This window comes from Somniosus microcephalus, chromosome 7, assembly GCF_052327205.1.
Source record: "Somniosus microcephalus isolate GS21.2 chromosome 7, FLI_Smic_1.0, whole genome shotgun sequence".
In the NCBI taxonomy this organism is placed as follows: Eukaryota; Metazoa; Chordata; class Chondrichthyes; order Squaliformes; family Somniosidae; genus Somniosus; species Somniosus microcephalus.
Genome location: NC_140993.1, coordinates 200719675 through 200743396, shown reverse-complemented (window position 1 = coordinate 200743396; position 23722 = coordinate 200719675). Strand labels below are relative to the sequence as shown.

At 48.5% G+C, this 23722-nt stretch overlaps 1 protein-coding gene across 4 annotated transcripts in view; it reads left to right on the top strand.

The window, feature by feature from the left end:
• The window catches only part of taf2 (TAF2 RNA polymerase II, TATA box binding protein (TBP)-associated factor), a 170745-nt gene that overhangs the window by 130531 nt on the left and 16492 nt on the right, over positions 1 to 23722 (top strand). For all 4 annotated transcript variants that reach the window (XM_085993331.1, XM_085993333.1, XM_085993332.1 and 1 more), the window contains one exon: positions 12100 to 12209. In XM_085993331.1, the coding sequence (XP_085849457.1) occupies positions 12100 to 12209 (110 nt within the window). The remainder of the gene's footprint in view (positions 1 to 12099; positions 12210 to 23722) is intronic.

Sequence of the window (23722 nt, the reverse complement as noted above, 5' to 3'; positions counted from 1 at the left end):
GAAGTGACGTCAGAATTCAGAAGTGACGCCGGCACAAGGGGGCTGATTGGTGAGTAGCTGGTGAGTTTATTGTTTTTTTAAGTCTATTTCTGTCAAGGTAGTTCATAGTATCTATCTATATATAAAAGCGGTACTTCTGTCCTTCTGTCTGTCTGTCTGTCCGGCTATACACACTCAAGTTATAGAGCGTACCTACACGTGCGTTACATCAAAAGAAAGCTTACGATTCCAGAACGGTCATAAGCGTATTTACGTTTTGGTGAGACAAAAATTGTGCCCACGGTATCCAAAAAACGTTCAAAATTCCGCTCATTATCCGCTCATTAGCATTGAGTGACGTCAACGTTGACCAATTGTACAGTCGAGCGACCCGACGGTCGACCAATCGCGTCACGGGGGCGGGTTCGTAGCGTTGTGCAGGCGGGCCGTCCTAGAGTCAAGTGACAGGACGATTGACCAATCCTACACTTCAGTGACCTGACGGTTGACCAATCGGTGCATGTGTGGGCGGGCCTTATCATTCTGAAATGAGGTGAGTAGCCGCCATCTTGATTCCAAACTGTTCATTTCTTTTTCCCACTTTCTGCGTGTTTCTTTTCAAATCTTCATTTCCAGCAAAAAAAAAGTTGCTTTTAAAACACACCTTGTTTTTAAAAAAAGTTAATTAATTTGTAAATCTTTTCTCTAGCCTCTATAATTTTCCTACCTTTCACCGTTTTTCCAGGCCTCGAAGCCTGGGCCTCTGTTGCCCAGCCACGCCCGAGCTAGGCACCTCCTGTCCTGCCGCCATCTTGATTCCTAACTACTAACTATTGATTTATTTTTCCCACTTTCTGTGTGTGTGGAGGGGATTTTATCCAGCACACATTTGGTACTTAGGAGCCCAACTAGCTCATTATATAATTTGCGTGTAATAAATGAGTCCAGTATGTGATTTATTTCTCGGGGCCATGTCAGTGCAGGGGCTCGGGGCCTAGGCTTCTCCAACCGCCAGCAGCGCAATTCCAGTCCCAGGCTCCCGGCCTAGACAGGGACCAACACTGGCAGAGGGGAGAGGGTCTGCTGCCTCAGCTCCATTCCCGGGGTCGGTAGGTGGGGAGGTTTCATAAGCAACTGGGGTAGGTCGCAAGCCCGGAATAATTATCTGAAGATCCCGTGTTTGCAGCGGAGGGCATTTCTTCTGCTGACAGCCCCAGGTTAACGGCAGCCATCTTTGTCAAGGAGGGCGAAAAGTTTCAGTGCGACGCCATTTTGATTCAGTGTGTCACAGAGTGCATGCGCGGCCATCTTAGTACAGGAACATACAGTGGGTGGGGCTTCAGTGCTCCCAATCGGGTCCGACTGCCCGGGAGAGACAATCGACTGTGTGGCGGGGCCTAATCTTTCCAACTGAAAATCAAGCGGCGGCCATTGTTGTTTGTGATACAGCAGTGACAGGTGAGGACCCCCTTTTTTAATAAAAAGATTGGTGAGGTTGTAAAGTGTATGTTATAGAAAGATTTACCAAAAATGTTTTATAAGTACTTTAAGTTTCATGTTTCAAGGTATTAAAAGGTAGGCTGGGCCATGTCAGTGCAAGGGCCCAAGGCCTCGGCCTCTCCAACGGCCGGCAGCGCAACTCCAGTCCCAGACTTCCGGCCCAGACAAGGACCAACACTGGCAGAGGTGATAGGGTCTGCTGGCTCCCCCACTCCCTCCCACACACCCCCTTCCTCCCCTCCCCTCCCTCCCTCCACCCCCTCCCTCCCTCCACCCCCTCCCTCCCTCTCTCCCCCTCCCCTCTCGCCCCCCTCCCTCCCCCCTCTCCCCCCCTCTGCCCCTCCCTCCCTCCTCTCCCCTCTCCCTCCTCTCCCCCCTCCCTCCCCTCTCTCGCCCCTCTCCCCCTAGTCTCTCTCTCTCTCTCTTCCCCCCCCCAGTCTCTCTCTCTGTCTCTTCCCCCCCAGTCTCTCGCTCTCTCTGTCTCTTCTCCCCCCAGACTCTCGCTCTCTCTGTCTCTTCTCTCCCCAGACTCTCGCTCTCTCTCTCTCTTCTCCCCCCCAGACTCTAGCTCTCTGTTTCTTCTCCCCCCAGATTCTCGCTCTCTGTCTCTTCTCCCCCCAGACTCTCGCTCTCTCTGTCTCTTCTCCCCCCAGACTCTCGCTCTCTGTCTCTTCTCCCCCCAGACTCTCGCTCTCTCTGTCCCTTCTCCCCAGACTCTCGCTCTCTTCCCCTTCTCCCCAGACTCTCGCTCTCTTCCCCCCCAGACTCTCGCGCTCTCTCTCTTCCCCCCCAGACTCTCGCGCTCTCTCTCTTCCCCCCCAGACTCTCGCGCTCTCTCTCTTCCCCCCCCCAGACTCTCGCGCTCTCTCTCTTCCCCCCAGACTCTCGCGCTCTCTCTCTTCCCCCCCCAGACTCTCGCGCTCTCTCTTCCCCCCAGACTCTCGCTCTCTCTCTTCCCCCCCGACTCTCGCTCTCTCTCTTCCCCCCCAGACTCTCGCTCTCTCTCTTCCCTCCCAAGACTCTCGCTCTCTCTCTTCCCCCCCAGACTCTCGCTCTCTCTCTTCCCCCCCAGACTCTCGCTCTCTCTCTTCCCCCCCAGACTCTCGCTCTCTCTCTTCCCCCCCAGACTCTCGCTCTCTCTCTTCCCCCCCAGACTCTCGTTCTCTCTCTTCCCCCCCAGACTCTCGCTCTCTCTCTTCCCCCCCAGACTCTCGCTCTCTCTCTTCCCCCCCAGACTCTCGCTCTCTCTCTTCCCCCCCAGACTCTCGCTCTCTCTCTTCCCCCCCAGACTCTCGCTCTCTCTCTTCCCCCCCAGACTCTCGCTCTCTCTCTTCCCCCCCAGACTCTCGCTCTCTCTCTTCCCCCCAGACTCTCGCTCTCTCTCTTCCCCCCCCAGACTCTCGCTCTCTCTCTTCCCCCCCAGACTCTCGCTCTCTCTCTTCCCCCCAGACTCTCGCTCTCTCTCTTCCCCCCCAGACTCTCGCTCTCTCTCTTCCCCCCCAGACTCTCGCTCTCTCTCTTCCCCCCCAGACTCTCGCTCTCTCTCTTCCCCCCCCAGACTCTCGCTCTCTCTCTTCCCCCCTAGACTCTCGCTCTCTCTCTTCCCCCCCCCAGACTCTCGCTCTCTCTCTTCCCCCCCAGACTCTCGCTCTCTCTCTTCCCCCCCGACTCTCGCTCTCTCTCTTCCCCCCCAGACTCTCGCTCTCTCTCTTCCCCCCCAGACTCTCGCTCTCTCTCTTCCCCCCCAGACTCTCGCTCTCTCTCTTCCCCCCCAGACTCTCGCTCTCTCTCTTCCCCCCCAGACTCTCGCTCTCTCTCTTCCCCCCCAGACTCTCGCTCTCTCTCTTCCCCCCCAGACTCTCGCTCTCTCTCTTCCCCCCCAGACTCTCGCTCTCTCTCTTCCCCCCCAGACTCTCGCTCTCTCTCTTCCCCCCCAGACTCTCGCTCTCTCTCTTTCCCCCCCCCCCAGACTCTCGCTCTCTCTCTTCCCCCCCACCCCCGACTCTCGCGCTCTGTCTTCCCCCACAGACTCTCGCTCTCTTTCTTCCCCCCCAGGCTCTCGCACTCCCGCTCTCTCTGTCTCTTCTCTCCCCAGACTCTCGCTCTCTCTGTCTCTTCTCCCCCCAGACGCTCGCGCTCTCTGTCTCTTCTCCCCCCAGACTCTCGCTCTCTCTGTCTCTTCTCCCCCCAGACTCTCGCTCTCTCTGTCTCTTCTCCCCCCAGACTCTCGCTCTCTCTCTCCCTCCTCCCCAGACTCTCGCTCTCTCTTCCCCCCAGACTCTCGCTCTCTCTTCCCCCTCAGACTCTCGCGCTCTCTCTTCCACCCCAGACTCTCGCGCTCTCTCTTTCCCCCCCCCCCAGACTCTTGCGCGCGCTCTCTCTTCCCCCCCAGACTCTCGCTCTCTCTCTTCCCCCAGACTCTCGCTCTCCCTTTCTCTTCCAACAACAACATGCCCTCAAAAATCCCTCGGCACCGCCGGGCACTTCAGCTAGTATATATAAAACAGTATGTCTCTCTCTCTGTCTGTCTGTCCGGTTATACAATCAAAAGTTATAGAGCGTACCTACACATATGTTATATCAAAAGAAAGCTCATCATTAGGGGACTCTTGTAGGCGTATTTACTTTTTGGTCGGAAAAAAATTGTGCCGACGGTATCCAAAAAACTTTCTAAATTCCGCTCATTATCCGCTCATTAGCATCAAGTGGGGGTGGGTTCATTGTGCGTGCGGGCAGGCCATCCTAGAGTTCAGTGACGTGATGATTGACCAATCCTATAGTTCAGTGACCTGGCGGTTGACCAATGGGTGTGGGCGGGCCTTATCATTCTGAACTGAGGTGAGTGTCAGCCATCTTGATTCGTAAGTTTTTTTTTCCCACTTTCTGCGTGTTTCTTTTCAAATCTAGATTTCCAGCAAAAATAAAGTTGCTTTTAAAACACACATTGTTTTTTAAAAAAGTTAATTAATTTGTCAATCTTTTCTCTAACCTCTATAATTTTCCTACCTTTCGCCGTTTTTGCAGGCCTGGAAGCCTGGGCCTCTGTTGCCCAGCCACGCCCGAGCTAGGCACCGCCCATCCCGCTGGGCCCGCCCCGCGATCGCCGCCATCTTAGTAAAGGCTGGCGGCGCGGGACTGGGCCGAGCGTAGCCATAGCCGCCATTTTGGTAAAGGCTGGCGGCGCGGGAGGGAGCCTAGCGGGAGGTGAGTTGCGGTCACCGCGGGGCTCGGACTCAGCTGATCGGGCACTCATCGGGGGTCGGCCCGCAACACATCGACCGGACGGGCGGCGGCGCGCTCTCTCCTTTTCCCCCCCCCCCCCCCAACCGCGGCTCGGGCGGGGGGGCCGGTGCTCGGGAGGGCGGGGCTCGGGGGGCCGGTGCTAGGGAGAGTGGGAAGGGGTGGGGGGAAGGGTTACCCCGGCAACCGGGCCCGGTCCCCTCTCAGCCTCTAGCCAGCTCACGCCCGTTGGCAGGGCTTGGCTCCAGCGCAGGCCCAGCCGCAAACGGCGGTCTTGAAGCCGGGGCTCGGGAGGGCGGGGCTCAGGCTGACGGGCGCTGCGCTCGGCTGGGCCATGTCAGTGCGTGGGGCGGCACGGAGCTCTGCGGAGCCATCGCCGGCAGAGGGGAGAGGATCCGCTGGCTCCCCGCTCCCTTTCTCCCCCCCCTCCCTTTCTCCCTTCCCCCCCCTCCCCAGTCGCTCGCTCGCCTCCCCCCAGTCGCCCGCGCTCGCCTCCCCCCCCAGTCGCCCGCGCTCGCCTCCCCCCCCAGTCGCCCGCGCTCGGCTCCCCCCCCAGTCGCCCGCGCTCGGCTCCCCCCCCAGTCGCCCACGCTCGGCTCCCCCCCCAGTCGCCCGCGCTCGGCTCCCCCCCCAGTCGCCCGCGCTCGGCTCCCCCCCCCAGTCGCCCGCGCTCGGCTCCCCCCCCCCAGTCGCCCGCGCTCGGCTCCCCCCCCAGTCGCCCGCGCTCGGCTCCCCCCCCAGTCGCCCGCGCTCGGCTCCCCCCCCAGTCGCCCGCGCTCGGCTCCCCCCCCAGTCGCCCGCGCTCGGCTCCCCCCCCAGTCGCCCGCGCTCGGCTCCCCCCCCAGTCGCCCGCGCTCGGCTCCCCCCCCAGTCGCCCGCGCTCGGCTCCCCCCCCAGTCGCCCGCGCTCGGCTCCCCCCCCAGTCGCCCGCGCTCGGCTCCCCCCCCAGTCGCCCGCGCTCGGCTCCCCCCCAGTCGCCCGCGCTCGGCTCCCCCCCAGTCGCCCGCGCTCGGCTCCCCCCCAGTCGCCCGCGCTCGGCTCCCCCCCTTCCAACAACAACATGCCCTCGAAAAAGCCTCGGCACCGCTGGGCACTCCAGCTAGTATTATATAGAGGCATGACAGGGCAGCTCAGTCCCGTGGAATGAACATCCTGTGCCATTTGAGAAATCCTGGACTCTTCTTGCGGCCTGGACGACCACGTGTGCGGGAAGTGTCGCCAACTGCAGCAACTCTAGCTCCAGGTTTCGGAGCTTGAGCGGCATCTGGAGTCAGAAATGTGCATCCGCGAGGCTGAGAACTTCGTGGATAGCACGTTTCATGAGGTGGTCACTCCGCAGCTTAAGAGTGTGCAGGCAAAGAGGGAATGGGTGACCGCCAAACAGCAGAGAACCAGGCAGGTAGGGCAGGGGTCCTCTGAGTGCATCTCACTCTCCAACCAGTATTCTGTTCCGAGTACTGGTGCAGGCGATGGTTCCTCTGGGGAGTGCAGCCAGAGCCAAGTCCACAGCACTATGGGTGGCTCAGCTGCACAGGGTGGGAGGAAGAAGAGTTGGAGAGCAATAGTGATAGGGGATTTGATAGTTAGGGGAGCAGACCGGCGTTTCTGCGACTGCAGACGTGATTCAAGGATGGTATGTCACCTCCCTGGTGCCAGGGTCAAGGATGTCACGGAGCGGTTGCAGGACATTGAGGGGGGAGGGTGAACAGCCAGAGGTCATGGTCCATATCAGCACCAATGACATAGGAAGAAAGGGATGAGGTCCTGCGGGCAGATTTTAGGGAGCTAGGAAAGAGATTAAAAAGCATGACCTCAAAGGTAGTAATCTCCGGATTGCTCCCAGTGCCACACACTAGTGATTATTTATAGAAATAGGAGGATAGAGCAGATGAATGCATGGCTGGAGAGATGGTGCAGGAGGGAGGGTTTTAGATTCCTGAGGCATTGGGACTGTTTCTGGGGGAGGTGGGACCTGTACAAGCCGGACGGACTTCACCTCAACAGGGCCGGGACCAATATTCTCGCGGTGGGGGGTGGGGGGGAGGCTTGCTAGTGCTGTTAGGGAGGGTTTAAACTAGCTTGGCAGGGGGATGGGAACCTGAGTGTAGTTTCAGAAGGGAGAGGAGCAAAGCTGAAATTGGAGGGCAAAAAATTAGTAAGCAAGTCTGGAAGGCAGAGGAAACAAAGGCTGGAAAATAGACACGAGGGAGTTTGGCAGTGCTAAGTGGTATATACTTCAATGCAAGGAGTATAGGGAATAAGGCAGATGAGCTGAGGGCACAGATAGACACATGGGAGTATGATATTATAGTTGTTATTACTGAGACATGGCTGAAAGAAGGGCAGGATTGGCAGCTCAACATTCCTGGTCACAGGGTTTTCAGACGAGATAGAGAGGGGGATAAAAAAGGAGGGGTCGCAGTCTTGATTAAAGAAACAATTAAAGCTGTGAGGAGGGATGATATCTTAGAAGGATCATCCAATGAGGCCATATGGGTTGAACTGAAGAATAAAAAAGGGACAAACACACTACTGGGAGTGTATTACAGACCTCCAAACAGTCAGAGGGCGATAGAAGAGCAAATATTTAGGCAAATTTCTGTGAAGTGCAAAAACTATAGGGCAGCAATAGTAGGGGATTTCAATTACCCCAATATTAACTGGGATAAAATTAGTGTGAAGGGTATAGAGGGTGCAAAATTCCTAAAATGCATTCAGGAGAACTTTTTTCGCCAGTACGTGGCAAGCCCAACAAGTTGGCGGGGGGGGCGGGCAGTTCTGGACTTAATTTTAGGAAATGAAGCTGGGCAGGTGGAAGGGGTATCAGTGGGAGTAGTGATCATAATTCAGTTAGATTTAGGGTAGTTATGGAAAAGGACAAAGACCAGGAATAAAAGTTCTCAACTGGGGAAAACCAAATTTTACTAAGCTGAGAGGTGATTTAGCCAAAGTGGACTGGAAGCAGCTACTTGAAGGTAAATCAGTGTCAGAGCAGTGGGAGGCATTCCAGGAGGAGTTATTGAGGGCTCAGCACAAGTATGTTTCCTTAAAGAAAAAGGGTGGGACTAACAAATCCAGAGCCCCCTGGATGTCAAGGGGCATACAGGGTAGGATAAAGGAAAAAAGGGAGGCTTATGACGGTTACTGAGTGCTCAAAACCATAGAAAACCTAGAGGAGTATAGAAAGTGCAGGGGTGAAATTAAAAAGGAAATTAGGAAAGCAAAGAGAGAGCATGAAAAAATATTGGCAGGTAAAATCAAGGAAAACCCAAAGATGTTTTATAAATACATTAAGAGCAAGAGGATAACTAAAGAAAGAGTAGGGCCTATTAGAGACCATGAAGGTAATCTGTGTATGGAGGCAGAAGACATGGGTATGGTCCTCAATGAATACTTTGCGACTGTGTTCACAAAAGAGAGAGACAATGCAGACATTGCAATCGGAGGAGGGGTGTGAAATATTACAGTAGATTAAATAAACATAGTGAGAAAGTAAGTATTAAGGGGTTTAGCATCTTTGAAAGTGGATAAATCTCTAGGCCCAGATGAAATGTATCCCAGACTGTTAAGGGAAGTAAGAGAGGAAATAGCAGAGGCTCTGACCATCATCTTCCAATCCTCTCTGGCTACAGGTGTGGTGCCAGAGGACTGCTAATGTGGTACCATTGTTTAAAAAGGGACAAAGGAATAAACTGAGTAATTACAGGCCAGTCAGCCTAACCTCGGTGGTGGGAAAATTATTGGAAACATTTCTGAGGGACAGGATAAATCTTCATTTAGAAAGACACGGATTAATCAAGGACAGTCAGCATGGATTTGTTAAAGGGAGGTCGTGTCTGATTAACTTGATTGAATATTTTGAGGCGGTAACAAGGAGGGTTGGTGAGGGTATTGCGTTTGATGTCGTGTATATGGATTTTAGCAAGGCGTTTGATAAAGTCCCACATGGCAGACTGGTCACGAAAGTAAAAGCCCATGGGATCCAAGGCAAAGTCCCAAGTTGGATCCAAAATTGGCTCAGAAGTAGGAAGCAAAGGGTTATGGTTGATGGGTATTTCTGTGACTGGAAGGCTGTCTCCAGTGGGTTCCGCACGACTCAGTACTAGGTCCCTTGCTTTTTGTGATATATATCTCAATGATTTAGACGTGAATGTAGGAGGTATGATTCAGAAGTTTGCAGATGATACAAAAATTGGCTGTGCGGTGGATAATGAAGCTACAGACTGCAGGAAGATATCAATGGACTGGTCAGGTGGGCAAATGGAATTCAATCTGGACAAGTGCGAGGTCATATATTTGGGGAGGGCTAACAAGGCAAGGCAATACACGATAAATGGTAGGACATGGAGAAGTGCAGAGGGACCTTGGGAGTGCATGTCCACAGATCCCTGAAGGTAGCAGGACAGGTAGATAAGGTGGTTAAGGCGGCAAAAAGGATATTTGCCTTTATTAGGCGAGGCATAAATATAAGAGCAGGGAGGTTATGCTTGAACTGTATAAACCGCTAGTTAGGCCTCAGCTAGAATACTGCGTGCAGTTCTGGTCACCACATTACAGGAAGGATGTGATTGCACTCGAGAGGGTACAGAAGAGACTTACGAGGATGTTGCCTGGACTGGAGAATTTTAGCTATGAGGAAAGATTGGAGAGGCTGGGGTTTTCTTTGGAACAGAGGAGGCTGAGGGGAGACCCAGTTGAGGTGTATAAAATTATGATGGGCCTAGCTAGAGTGGATAGGAAGGAACTGTTTCCCTCAGCAGAAGGGTCAATAACCCAGAGGGCTTAGATTTAGAGTAATTGGTTGGAAGTTTAGAGGGGATTTGAGGATAAATGTTTTCACCCAGAGGGTGATGGGGGTCTGGAACGTGCTGCCTGAAAGGGTGGTAGAGGCAGAGACCCTCGTCACATTTAAAAAGTATTTGGATATGCACTTGAAGTGCCGTAACCTACAAGGCTACGGACCAAGTGCTGGAAAGTGGGATTAGGGTGGATAGCTCTTTGTTGACTGGCACGGACAAGATGGGCCGAATGGACGCCTCCTGGGCTGTAAATTTCTATGTTTGACAACTTTTTTGAATTGAACAGGCAGTTGTTTAATTTGGTTTGGTCCCAATCAGTTTCTCAAAAGTATTTCTTAGTTTGACCGATTCAATTGGAAAATAGCCTGAAGCCTCCAGGGTGTGATAGCTTCTGTGGACAGAAAAGGAAAAGTTTAATAACTAGTAAAGTCTATATTGTCATTGCTACTGTTCATGTATTCTATTACTGTCTAATAAATGGTCTAGTGTAGTATTCTGTCACCTTCCAAAGTCAAGGAACATCACTTGAGGCCCATGATTAAAAACAGTAAGCCAAAATCAAGTGAAGAGGATTCTCTGTTCCATCCCTGAGCATGCTACAATTTTACCAGTTAGTTTGGGCCACTGGAAGCACTCTGGAAGACAGTGATCGAAAGCTTACCTACAGGGGTTTGAGGCAGTGAAACTGAATATTTATAGCAAAGGGGACTTTAAAAAAAAAAGTAGAACAAATCAAAAGTGGACTTGTAGAAAATGGGAAAATAGCAGACATCTTTAACATAGAAAATTGTACTAAAGTACACCACAGAGGAAATTAGGAGTGAATACTGAACCTTTGTCGTGGGGTTAGGAGTGGTGGCCAAAAATGTGGTCAAAATGATCTGTTTGAAAAAAAAAATAACGATGGAGAGACAGGAGGGAAGCAGAGAGGCGCAAGGATGAGGTAGCTAATGGCTCTGCCATCAAAGGTTCAACAGAGGGCGGTGGGATACACAGCAGGCCAGAGCCAGAAGACGTAAGAGAGATGCAAGGTGGAAAAAGATTGCAGTGGTAGGTTAGATTGAGGAAAGTAAGTATTCGTGGTGATGGATAGGATATGGAGATTGCAGCAGGGAATATCTGCCATATCTTAAAATCAATAGTGCACCAAAGAATCAAGCAGATGCCTTGTTTGCCAGTGAACTTCATTTTTTTTATGGATACCAGCGAGCAACATGGGACAGCCCATATGGCATGTTTCTCCAAAATGTAGTGTATTATTAATGGTACACATGTGGCCATATGGGCCTCTAACCCCCTCTTCATAAACAGAAAGGGTGACCATTCCATTAATGGGCCGGATTTTCCAATTGGAGGCTTCCTGTATGCGGATGCCTCCGATTGGGAAAAATCTACGCACTTACCTGCTGGCTCCGTAGGTCCCAAGACTTCCAATCCTGGGCCTCTCGCACAGAGGCCCAGGTATCCCAGGGCGCATGTGGTTCGCAAGTGTCCCTGGGATCACGTGGGCATGGGGAATCAATCAAAGAAGGGAATCCCCCTGCACACTTTTGACAATTCTCTACGCATAGATCTGTCAAAAGTATGAATGGGGTTCACTCAAGTTAAACATTAAATATTTTTTTTAAATCAGGTGTTTAAAATTAGTTGAAATTACATTATTAAATATTTTAAACAATTTAATTTTTTGAATTTTTTTTTACGAGGCTAAAAATAAACTTCCCTTTTTTAAAAGTATTTTTAAATTATAAAAGTGGGGAATTTTTTTTTTAACTCTTATGCTGGTAAAAGCAGGCCTTACGCCTGCTTTTACCAGGCGTAAGATTATTAAAGGTTTTCAGCGGGCCGAGTTTTAGTGCATGAGCTTTGCATGCCTGAAACCAGCACTTGCGAGGCCCCTACGGGAGCGTACGCACCCGTGGAGGTCGGAATATCCGGCCCAATGTGTATTTGGTCTGTGGGTAGAGAATTATACCTGCTACTGACAATCATGATGCCTTTATTTATCATCAGTTGCTAATGCCATCATTAGTTGAAGGGCTAGGATGACTAGACAGGTGAAGGCTTGGGTACCATGGTTGTCTCATAAGAACATAAGAAATAGGAGCAGGAGTAGGCCAATCGGTCCCTCGAGCCTGCTCCGCCTGCTCCCCCTCCCCCAAGGCAAATAAAAGCTGAAGAGCATTAAAATAAGGTCCAGAGTCACAGTGGAGCAGGCCATCATGGTCGATCCCTTCACTTAAATGCCTGTGTCAAACAATGCAGAACAGTCCTTTAAGGGTTACAGTCACCAAATATCCCGTCCACCACATTGTTAACCACCTGAACTTGCATGAGGTGTTGGTCTCGATTAATAGCTTGTAGTGCACCCAAAGAGTAGTGGTCCTGCTGCCATAATCAAAGAGAATAGGGCTCAACTAAATACCCAGGTTTACTAAATAATTTGTTATTGATCAGATTATTTTCTGTTGTATACACTTTTTATTAATATACTTGCATAGTGGGCTCATTAACATTTGTTCACATTTATACTATGGATACATGTAGCTGAAAACAAATCCTTTTGTTTCATACGTTACAGACATAAAGTATTGAGTATGCTCAATAAAAACCCACCTTTCACCAAGAATACAGACTCTCCTCTGTGCAATGAGGCCCTGGTGGACCAGCTCTGGAAGCTAATGAACACAGGTATACTTACGATCCCTAAAGATAAGACTATTATTTATGGTTTCTCTTATCTGATTATTTTCTTCATTGTGATATGTTCAACAAAGAATTATTTGCCAAACATAAGAGTTAAGAGACTATAAACTAAACAGGTGATCTGTATATTTAAGTATTTGCTTTATTGTTAAACACATATTGAGACGGCTTCATAATATATTATGTCAATTAGTGATCTGTTATGTGTCCTCAAATTGAAGGCAAGTATCTCCATACAGTAATCTTTGTATATTTAACAAACCATACATTTTAAACACTTTGAACTGCTGAAAAGTTTTTACCCTTTTTTCTCTCTTCCCCCCCTTTAAAACCACACTTTTTTTTACACAGTTAAGTAGCTTGAGAATATAAACTGCTTGTTGATATATAAAAAATACATATAAACATTGTGTGCACATTGTTGATCATTTCTGTCTCTAAGCTTCAAATAATGCAAATAAAACAATATTCCACATGTGTAAGATACCACATCACTACTGCACCCATTTTAAACCTCCGCACAATGCCCATAGATAAATGGAAATTTACAGCCAGTGACTGGATGTTCTCAAATTGTTCCTTCATGTAGAGTTTCACGACTTGCTTGTTTCTGCTGTTCAGATGTTTTGAGTATTTTACAACACCTACAGAAATGTACTGTCACCAGTGCAATTTCCTTTTGTACAGACTTGTTTTCAAACTATTTCTGAAACTGTTGTAAATGTGATCATTTCAGATACCCTGGTAGTGAAATGGTTATACTTTTTACTCATTAACTGTGGCTTCTGATGTGCTCAATAAAAATGTCTGTCATTGGGGCACCAGAAGTTCTGTCTAGGGTTTGTTTTTAGTGTTTTATGTTATGAAAGTCTGCTCCAGATGTTTTTCTTAGTGAAGAGACTTTCAAATTGAAGGACACAGTTGCTTTGAAGTCTGTTCAACTTTAGGATTGAATATTTGGTTTAGGTAATTTGATGGTTTCAAACCCATACGAAATTATAATCCAAGATTTAACGGAAAATTCTTTTTTTTTTTTGTAACCTCAAAGCTGGCTTGTCTTAACGACTAAACAAATTTAGTATCATGAAGGGGGTTTTGTAAAAGCTTTCAGTTGGCAAATAGATATGTAATATAGAAACACTTCAACTCTAGAAAAATGTTAATTGGTAATGGGAACTATAATACAGAATGATTCTTAAGTAAATTTCAGTTAAGCTTAGTAATCAACTCGACAAGCTACCTTTTTATAGCCATCTGCTCGGGTGGAAAATGAATCCAAAGTTTTCAGTAGGTTTGGTGCATTAACACCTTTGGTCATGAATGGCTCCCAATATTATAACAGTCTCTTAATATGTAATTGCCATGATAGAAGCATGGCAGTGAGATTTCATTATAATGCAGAAGACCTGTGGACCTAAGACCGACTCTGATATTCAATCTGTTTACGATTGAACTGGACATCAGGTTTATCAGATACATTCATTGGTGTTGCTGATGGCTGTTAAAGCCACTCTGATTATCAGCTAGGGCTGATTTCTTGGGTCATTGAGTAGGGAGAGAAATGATTTTGACTGCTCCCACCTCCTGTAGTTAAATCACAGTTGCTAAGCAGTGGCTTTACCCGTCTTCCTTGGCCATTGGAAGAAAATCACAAATTGAAAAATAAAGATGGGCAAAAACATTTCACCATTTAAAAAAATTATTTAAAGTTTCTTCTGCTGGTCCCTGCACAACAGTCAAGACAGGTAGACAAAAAACTATCTTGTAGGAGTCGACATTTTGTTGGACTGGTGGCATTCAGTGTTGAAACCATGTGTTCAGAACTATGACTTAGTCTGTATCTCAGGTGAAAGACTGAAGTTATTCTGGTCCAGTTTGGAAGCTTGCAAAAGTTAGATTACAAAACAGACTTCGGTTTTATTCAAATTTACATATGATTCTGATATCCTTTTCACAAACTAAATATGGTAATAAGAAATAGGAGCAGGAACAGGCCACTTGGCCACTCGAGCCTGCTTCGCCATTCAATAAGATCATGGCTGATCTTGGGCTCAAAGCCACTTCCCTGCCCGCTCCCCATAACCTTTCACTCCCTTATCTTGTAAAAATCTGTCTGTCTCTCCACCTTAAATGTATTTAATGACCCAGCCTCCACAGCTCTCTGGGGCAGAGAATTCCACAGATTTACGACCCTCTGAGAGAAGAAATTTCTCCTCGTCTCAGTTCTAAAAGGGCGACCCTTTATTCTGAGACTGTGCCCCCGAGTTCTAGATTTCCCCACGAGGGGAAACATCCTCTCTGCATCTACCTTGTCAAGCCCCCTCAGTATATTTTATGTTTCAATAAGATCACCTCTCATTCTTCTAAATTCCAATGCGTATAGGCCCAACCTGCTCAACCTTTCTTCTTGAGTACTGCATGGCATGACTTATGGTGTGGTCTCACCAATACCCTGTACAGTTGTAGCAGGACTTCCCTGCTTTTATACTCCAACCCCCTTGCAATAAAGGCCAATATTCCATTTGCCTTTTTGATTACTTGCTGTACGTGCATGCTAACTTTTTGTGTTTCATGCACAAGGACCCCCAGGTCCCTCTGAACTGTAGCCTTTTGTAATCTCTTTCCATTTAAATAATAATTTGCTTTTTTATTTTTCCTGCCAGAGTGGATAACCTCGCACTTTCCCACATTATACTCCACCTGCCAAATGTTTGCCCACTCACTTAGCCTGTCTATATCCCTTTGTAGATTCTTTGAGTCGTCTGTACAACTTGCTTTCCCACCCATCTTTGTATCATCCGCAAACTTGGCTACATTACACTCGGTCCCTTCATCCAAGTCACTGATGTAGATTCTAAATAGTTGAGGCCCCAGCGTCGATCCCTGTGAGTCTTTTAGCCTCAAAATCTCCGGAGTCGTGGTGTGTTCCTTTTTATAATGCTGACATCACAAGCAGGTGTTTTAATAAACTCTACTGTCAGTGTCAGTCAACAATTGATTGACTCGGGGTTCATTGTCTGGTTTATGTGGTTGTCAGCAATGAATGAGTTTGTGCAGTACTTGCTACTGTGTTTAATAGCAGTAGCTTATGTATTGAACAGCATGAGTATGCTGACTTAATGTGGCATTTAAAAACATTGCACACATTTTTATTGTAAGAAAATGTGGAAAAACAATCTGGTTGCAAAAGTTGGAAATTATAAATCTGTTAAAAGAAGATGCTAGCAGTTATTGATTGAAGCATTATAGTGTTGACAAAAAGACAATTTCTGACCGGAGAGAGGATCGAATTAAAAATATTGTTGCCTCAGGAGTCATTTAATAATTGTCAGAAACCTATTGTAAATTCTGGATTTTGGTACCAATTGCAACTTTTACAACGAGAAAAACATTGATCACACCTTTACATAACCAGCACCTCCAACGCTGCTGATAAAAACCATATAACCTGCACTAAACTAACTAATCTAGGTATTTTACAGCAAGTACACACATAGTGCTGATCATTACACCTTAGATCATTAAGTTTACATGTGGTTTACACAGAAACATAGCAACTGTGTGTATATATCTCAAGACTAGTGTAGATGGAGAATTCCAGGCTTCCACAGCTTGGCTTAAAGATTTCCAGTAACAAACTCGAATTCATTAGTTGATATCTGGAAATTCTCAGGCTACCAGTAATCTTTGAAATGCTTTGTCATTATGGGAAATGATGGACTCCCGAAAGAACAAGTCTAGCTGACAACATGGGTCTTTAAAAGTGAAGTGCTGCCAAATTGCTTGTTACCGATGACTGAGGAAAAGTCGGCAAATGGGTGTAGGATTTTGTAAAGACAGTGTGACCTAAAATGAACAAAATTACCTAATTTTGAGGAAGGAAACTAGATATTTTTGAAGTACAAAAAGCCAGTTTACTATATTATAAGGCCTTGTTGTGAAATTTATTCCAAATATGTACAAGCATCTTGGTAAATGCACAGTATACTCCAAAGCTCCACTGATACCAGATAATTCCTTTCAGTATCATTATGCAGTAATTGAAGATCCAGAAGGGTGCTTTTTTTTTTTGACCACCACGCAGTGTCGTGGGCTCTTCGGTGAGGAGCATTCTTTTTACTCATTCTCAGGATGTGGTTGTTGCTGGCAAGACCGGCATTTATTTCCCAGCCCGTTTCCCTTGAGAAGGTAGTGCTAATGAGCCGCCTTGAGCCACTGCAGTCCATGTGGTGAAGGTGCTCGCACAATGCTGTTGGATAAGGAGTTCCATGATTTTGATCCAGAGAGAATGAAGGAACAGCGATATAGGTCCAAGTCAGGGTGGTGTGCGACTTGGAGGGCAATTTGGAGGTGGTGGTGTTCCCATGCACCTGCTGCCCTTTTCCTTCTAGGTGGTGAAGGTTGCGGGTTTGGGAGGTGCTACCGAAGAAGCCTTGGTGAGTTGGTGCAGTGCATTTGTATATAGTACACACTGCAGCCGATAGTGGAGGGAGTGGATGTTTAAGCCACTGGATGGGGTGTCGATTAGGCAGACTACTTTGACCTGATAGTGTTGAGCTTGTGTTGGAGCTGCACCCATCTGGGCAATTAGAGAATATTCCATCACACTTCTGACTTGTGCCGTGTTGATGGTGGAGAGATTTTGAGGAGTCAGGAGGTGCGCCACCTGCCACAGAATACCCAGCCTCTGACCTGCTCTAGTAACCACAGCATTTATGTGGCTGGTCCAGTTCAGTTTGTGGTCAATGGTGATCCCTAGAATGTTGATGGTGGAGGGCTTGCCAATGGTAATGCCATTGAATGTCATGACAAGGTGGTGATCTCTCTTGTTGAAGATGGTCATTGCCTGACACTTGTGTGGCACAAATGTTGCTTGCCACTTATCAGCCCAAGTCTGGATGCTGTCCAGGTCTTGTTGCATGCTAGCCCAGACTGTTTCATTATCTGAGGAATTGTAAATAGAGCTGAACACTGCAATCATCAGCAAACAGCTACACCTCTGATCTTGTGATTGTGATATGGGCATTGATGAAGCAGCTGAAGATAGCTGGGCCTAGGATGCTGTAGGAACATTTATACACACTACTATAAAGAACCTGCTGTGGTTATGCGGGATTATGCAAAAATATGTAAAATTCTGAAGTTACTGAACATTAAAAGCGTATAGTTATTGAGGGTTGGGAATAATCCATTAATGAGACCCTGGAGAGTTTTGTGTACGTTAAAATAAGTACAGTACTTCATTTTGGAAGAGTCTTCAGTTATGCCTCAACAATGAGACTGAAACATGATTTTTTTTAATTTTAAACTGTCTCTTGGTATTTTTCTTCTTATTCCAGGCACCATCCCATCTGAAAGGGCTGATGGTGACTTGCTCTCAATCCTTTCCTATTGGTGCTGTTCCGTCAATTGTTAGATATCCATGAATGGCCTGCGGATGTTCTCCCAATGATTTTTGCTACTTCCCTTTTGAATAGTTCTTGTCTTGTGCTTGTTGACTTTCCATGATGTATGACTGAGATTGGCAATTTATGATTATGGGCTTTATAGATGAGCACCCACTTGGATCTGCTTGAAAATTAAGTCTGTTCGTGCTCCAGTGAACTGCACTAAGCTGCTGTCCTATATTCCAAATAATTAATATTAGTTTTGCACAGCGCCAAGATTCATAAGAAGGAAACTGCAAAATAAATGATCTGAGATATTTACTGTATTAATAGTAAAGAATTGGAATCTTGCTCCAAGTAAAATTAACTATACATTAAAATTGAAACCATTGGTTAAAAATACTCCCAGAATACATCAGCAATAGTCCGCAGCTTACTGAGAGGTTATAGCTGGGAGGGGGAGTCGGCATTTGTGGTGTGAGGTACATGTCCGCTGGAAATAATAATGTAACAAAAATGCAAAAGCTTCTACTGTTCTGAACAAAATAATTAACTTGCCAATAGGTTGGTTGAACATAAGAACATAAGAAATAGGAGCAGGAGTAGGCCAATCGGCCCCTCGAGCCTGCTCCGCCATTCAATAAGATCATGGCTGATCTGATCCTAACCGCCAATCCACTATCACAGAACCATCTCCTGAATCTAACAGAATTAGACACACGAAATAGGAGCAGGATCAGGCTACACGGCCCCTGGGCCCGCTCCGCTACCCACAAGGCCATGACCGACCCGAACCTAGACTCATGTCCAAATTCCTGCCCGCTCCCCGTAACCCTCAATTCCCTTTACTTCTAGGAAACTGTCTATTTCTGTTTTAAATTTATGTAATGATGTAGCTTCTACAGTTTTTTGGGGCAGCATATTCCATGGACCTACCACCCTCTGAGTGAAGTAGTTCCTCCTCATCTCAGTTTTGAAAGAGCAGCCCCTTATTCTAAGACTATGCCCCCTAGTTCTAGTTTCACCCATCACCGGGAACATCTTCCCTGCATCCACCCGATCCAACCCCTTCACAATCTTCTATGTTTCAATAAGATGTTAGAAATATCTGATAAAGTACAAAGCAATCACGTGACTACTGATAAAGTTTTGGATCCTGTGGAGAAATTGTGTGTGGGGGAGAGAGAGATGCCTAATGGAAATTGCAGCTTTCATTTATGCTGTTGGGCTACAATACTGACTGTACGGTTACCCAGCCACAAGTTTAATAAAATAAAACAAATTCATTTTTTCAGGTTTTTATGCACTAAATACAAATTCTGAATTAAGTGTTGTTTACGATGAGTGTTTTTTCCCTTCCTCAGTTGATTACCATTTGTGCCATGCTTGTTTTTATACAGCTTTGTATTGGACATATCTTTATTTGCTGTTCTAGAGAAATAGAATGTAAACATATTTATGCAGCTGCAATTCATAAGGAAACACAATGGGACCAATAATGCGGTCTGGTGCAGTGGTGCCAGAGCCTCGACGAATAATGCACTGGCTGTACCTGCGCCCAGCTGAGCTGACTTTGCCCAATAATGCATTGTCAGCTAGTTTGAATATTTTTGTGTGCCTCCAAGCACTGGGTGTGCCAAGGGTACCCGAATGCTGTGTGCCAGCAGTTAGTCAATTGGCCATTTTTATATGATCAAAACTGCTTTGGGGTACTAAGACCGCTTTCAGGAATTGCCCCATTAGAGGCCTAGCAAAAGCTGGGACAAAAATGAAGAGTGGCCCTACGATATATTGCAGCACCTCTTCGATAACCACTCATCAACTTCACCTGCAATTCAGTATCTGTTGGTTCTTATTCTCCTGGTTCTCTGCTAGGGAATTGCACCAAATTGGGAGCAGAGACTTGCTGTGCAGGGTTGGAGGCCTTCCACAGCTGGAGGAAGAAGGCAATCCGAGCTCCCCAAAAATGCTCTCTTCATCTGTTGAAAACTTAGTGACGCTGCTGAGGCCTGTGCACAGCCATTTTGAGAGTACGCGCACAGGTGTCTTTGATCATTACTGCTCCTAGGCTCTCTCGACTGACCATTGAATGCTGGAGCTAACAGGTAACCCAAACATCCTGTGTTCATGGGGGATGGCTGAAGGAATCGTTCATGGGTACTGGCAAAAGCAATAAAAACTCAGCACTTTATAAAAATTGAGAGAGTGCTTCCACAACTCCATCTATGTATAAATTGTAAAGAATTATGTTATGGAGCATGTTTCAAGGTTTTAACACATCTTACATTGGATTTACGGCACAGAAACAGGCCATTCAGCCCAACCAGTCCATGCTGGCATTTATGCTCCACACGAGCCTCCTCTCGTCTTTCCTCATCCAAATCTATCAGTATAAACCTCTATTCCCTTTTCCCTCATGCTTGTCTAGCCTCCCCTTAAATGCTTCAACCACTCCCTATGGTAGCGAGTTCCACATTCTCACCACTCTTTGGGTAAAGAAGTTTCTTCTGAATTCCCTATTGGATTTCTTGCTGACTATCTTATGTTGATGGCCTCTAGTTATGCTCTTCCCCACAAGTGGAAACATTCTCTATCAAAATTTTTCATAATTTTAAAGACCTCTATTAGGTCACCCCTCAGCCTCCTTTTTTTCAAGGGAAAAGAGACCCAGCCTGTTCATCCTTTCCTGATATGTATACCCTCGCATTTCTGGCATCATCCTTGTAAATCTTCTCTCCAGTGCCTCTATATCCTTTTTATAATACTAGCAGGGGAGCCCCGCGTTGCAGGGCAATTTTGGGGCTGGTGGATGTGTGGGCCGGGAGCCTGGGACTGGATTTGGGCTGTCAGCAGTTGGAGAAGCCTCTGCCTGTTTTGCACTTTTTTTAACCTAAACATTTCTAGCTTTTAATACCTTAAAAGATGAAAGTTAAAGTACAGGTAGACTATCCTTTATCCGAAAACCTCGGGACCAGCCGTGTTTCGGTTTTTGGAGAATTTCGGATTTCGGAAGGTGGGTCGGCGGGGGGTCGTGCGCACGACTTACGCTGACGCGCAGCGTAAGTCGTGCGCACGGACCCCCGCCGGCCCCGACCCCCCCCGCGGACCCCTGCCGGCCCCGACCCCGACGACTTACGGTCGGCGGGGGTCGGGGCCGGCGGGGGTCCGCAGGGGGGTCGTGCGCACGACTTACGCTGACGCTCAGCGTAAGTCGGCGGGGGTCGGCGCTGGCGGGGGTCCGCGTGGGGGTCGGGGTCGGCGGGGGGTCGTGCGCACGACTTACGCTGAACGGAAAAACCTTCGGTTTTTAGAGGGTTTCGGTTTTCGGAAGTTCAAATAAAGGGTAGTCTACCTGTACTTATAAAACATTTTTGGTAAATCTTTTTCAAAAAAAATAAGATACTAACCTCGATGAGCATATTTTTAGGTTGAGGCAATGGGGTTTTTAGCTTGAGGCAATGGCTGCCAGATCCCTGAGTCCCGCCCACACATTGGTCAACCATCAGGTGACTGAACTGCAGGATTGGTCAATCATCACGGCACAGGATTGGTCGACCTTGATGTCAGTCAATGCTAATGAGTGGAATTTTGAAGGTTTTTTGTATAATGTGCGAACAATTTTTGTCCGACCAAAAAGTAAATACGCCTACAAGAGTCCCCTAATGATGAGCTTTCTTTTGATATAACATATGTGTAGGTACGCTCTATAACTTTTGATTGTATAGCTGGACAGAGAGACAGACAGAGAGACATTTATATATAGACTAGCTGAAGTGCCCGGCGGTGCCGAGGCTTTTTCGAGGGCATGTTGTTGGAAGAGAGAGAGAGCGCGACTGGGGGGAAGAGAGAGAGCGACTGGGGGGAAGCGAGAGCGACTGGGGGGAAGCGAGAGAGCGACGGGGGGAAGCGAGAGAGCGACTGGGGGGAAGCGAGAGAGCGACTGGGGGGAAGCGAGAGAGCGACTGGGGGGAAGAGAGAGCGACTGGGGGGAAGAGAGAGAGCGACTGGGGGGAAGAGAGAGAGCGACTGGGGGGAAGAGAGAGAGCGACTGGGGGGAAGAGAGAGAGCGACTGGGGGGAAGAGAGAGAGCGACTGGGGGGGAAGAGAGAGAGCGACTGGGGGGAAGAGAGCGCGACTGGGGGGGGAAGAGAGAGAGCGACTGGGGGGGAAGAGAGAGAGCGACGGGGGGGGGAAGAGAGAGAGCGACTGGGGGGGGAAGAGAGAGAGCGACTGGGGGGGGAAGAGAGAGAGCGACTGGGGGGGGAAGAGAGAGAGCGACTGGGGGGGGAAGAGAGAGAGCGACTGGGGGGGGAAGAGAGAGAGCGACTGGGGGGGGAGGGAGAGAGCGACTGGGGGGGAGGGGGGGAAGAGAGAGCGACTGGGGGGGAGGGAGGGGCGGGGGGGAGAGGGGAGGAAGGGGGGGAGGGGAGGGTCGCGGCCCCCCCCCCCCCGAGGGTCGCAGCCCCCCCACCCGAGGTGAAGACCACCGATTGCGCGCGCAGCAGGAGGTGAGACGTGGCGTCTCTCTCTGGCTCGGCCGGCAGGCCCGGTTGCTAGGGTAACCGTGACGCTGACCAAGCCCCGCCCCCCGGCCGAGCCAGAGAGAGAGATACCGCGTCTCAGCTGCTGCGCGCGCGGGCCCCCTCCCCCCGAGGGTCGCGGCCCCCCCCCCTCCGAGGGTCGCGGCCCCCCCCCCTCCGAGGGTCGCGGCCCCCCCCCCCCCCCCCCCCCCCGAGGTGAAGACCGCCGATTGCGGCTGTGCGAGACGGCCGGCGGGGCAGGTTGCCAGGGTAACCGTCGACGCTCAGCAAGCCCCGGCCGAGCCAGAGCAAGACGCCGCGTCTCAGCTCCTGCTGCGCGCGCACCCTAGCGGCGCTGGGCTGAGGCTCGGCCCTCCAGCCTTTGACTGGGGCCGGGAGGTGCCTAGCTCGGGCGTGGGTGCAGAGGAGACGCCGAGGCTTCTAGGCCTACCTGGAAAAACGGGGAAAGGTAGGAAAATTAATGAGATTAGATAAGTTAATTACTTTCTAAATTTTTTTAAATACAATATGTGTTTTAAAAGCAACGTTTTTTTTTAAGACGCAGAAAGCGGGAAAAAGAAAGGAAAAGTTTGGAATCAAGATGGTGGCGACTCACCTCGGTTCAGAAGGATAAGGCCCGGCCACACACGCACCGATTGGCCCGGCGGCACACGCCAGCAACCCGGCGTACGATTGGTCGAGCTCGAGGTCACTCTGTCGCTGATGAGCGGATAATGAGATGCTAATGAGCGGAATGTTAAGGTTTTTGGGATACCGCGGGCGCGATTTTAGCCCGGCCGAAACGTAAATACGCTTAAAACCGTCTCGGAAGCGTAAGCTTTCTTTGGAGGTAACGCGCGCATAGGTACGCCCTGTAACTTTTGAGCGCATACCCGACAGACGCACACGCGATGACAGACAGACAGAAGTACCGATTTATATATATATATAGATAGATAGATAGATGGCGACCAGAACTGTACGCAGTACTCTATGTGTGGTCTAACCAAGGTTCGATGCAGGTTTAGCATAACTTCTCTACTTTTCAATTCTATACCTCTAGAAATAAACCCTAGTGCTTGGTTTGCTTTTCTTATGGCATTGCTAACCTGTGTCACAACTTTTAGTGATTTGTGTATTTGTAATCCGAGATCCCTTTGCTCCTCTACCCCACCTAGACTCCCCCCCCCTCCAAGTGACCAGTGACCTCCCTATTCTTCCTACCAAAATGCAATACCTCACATTTATCTGTGTTGAACTTCATTTGACAATTATATGCCCATTCTGTAAGTTAATTAATGTCCTCCTGTAATTTGTTGCAGTCCTCCTCAGTATTGACTACCCCCCCAATTTGGTGTCATCTGCAAATTTAGAAATTGTGTATTTGATTCCTAAATCTAAATCGTTAATGCAAATTGTGAACAGCAGTGGTCCCAGCACTGATCCTTGTGGAACACCACTACTCACCTGCCACTGAATAGCTACCCCTTTACTCCTACTCTCTGCTTTCTGTCCTGAAGCCAGCCAGCAATCCATTCTGCTACTTGTCCCCTGACTCCACATTCTCTGACCTTGTTCATCAGTCTAATAT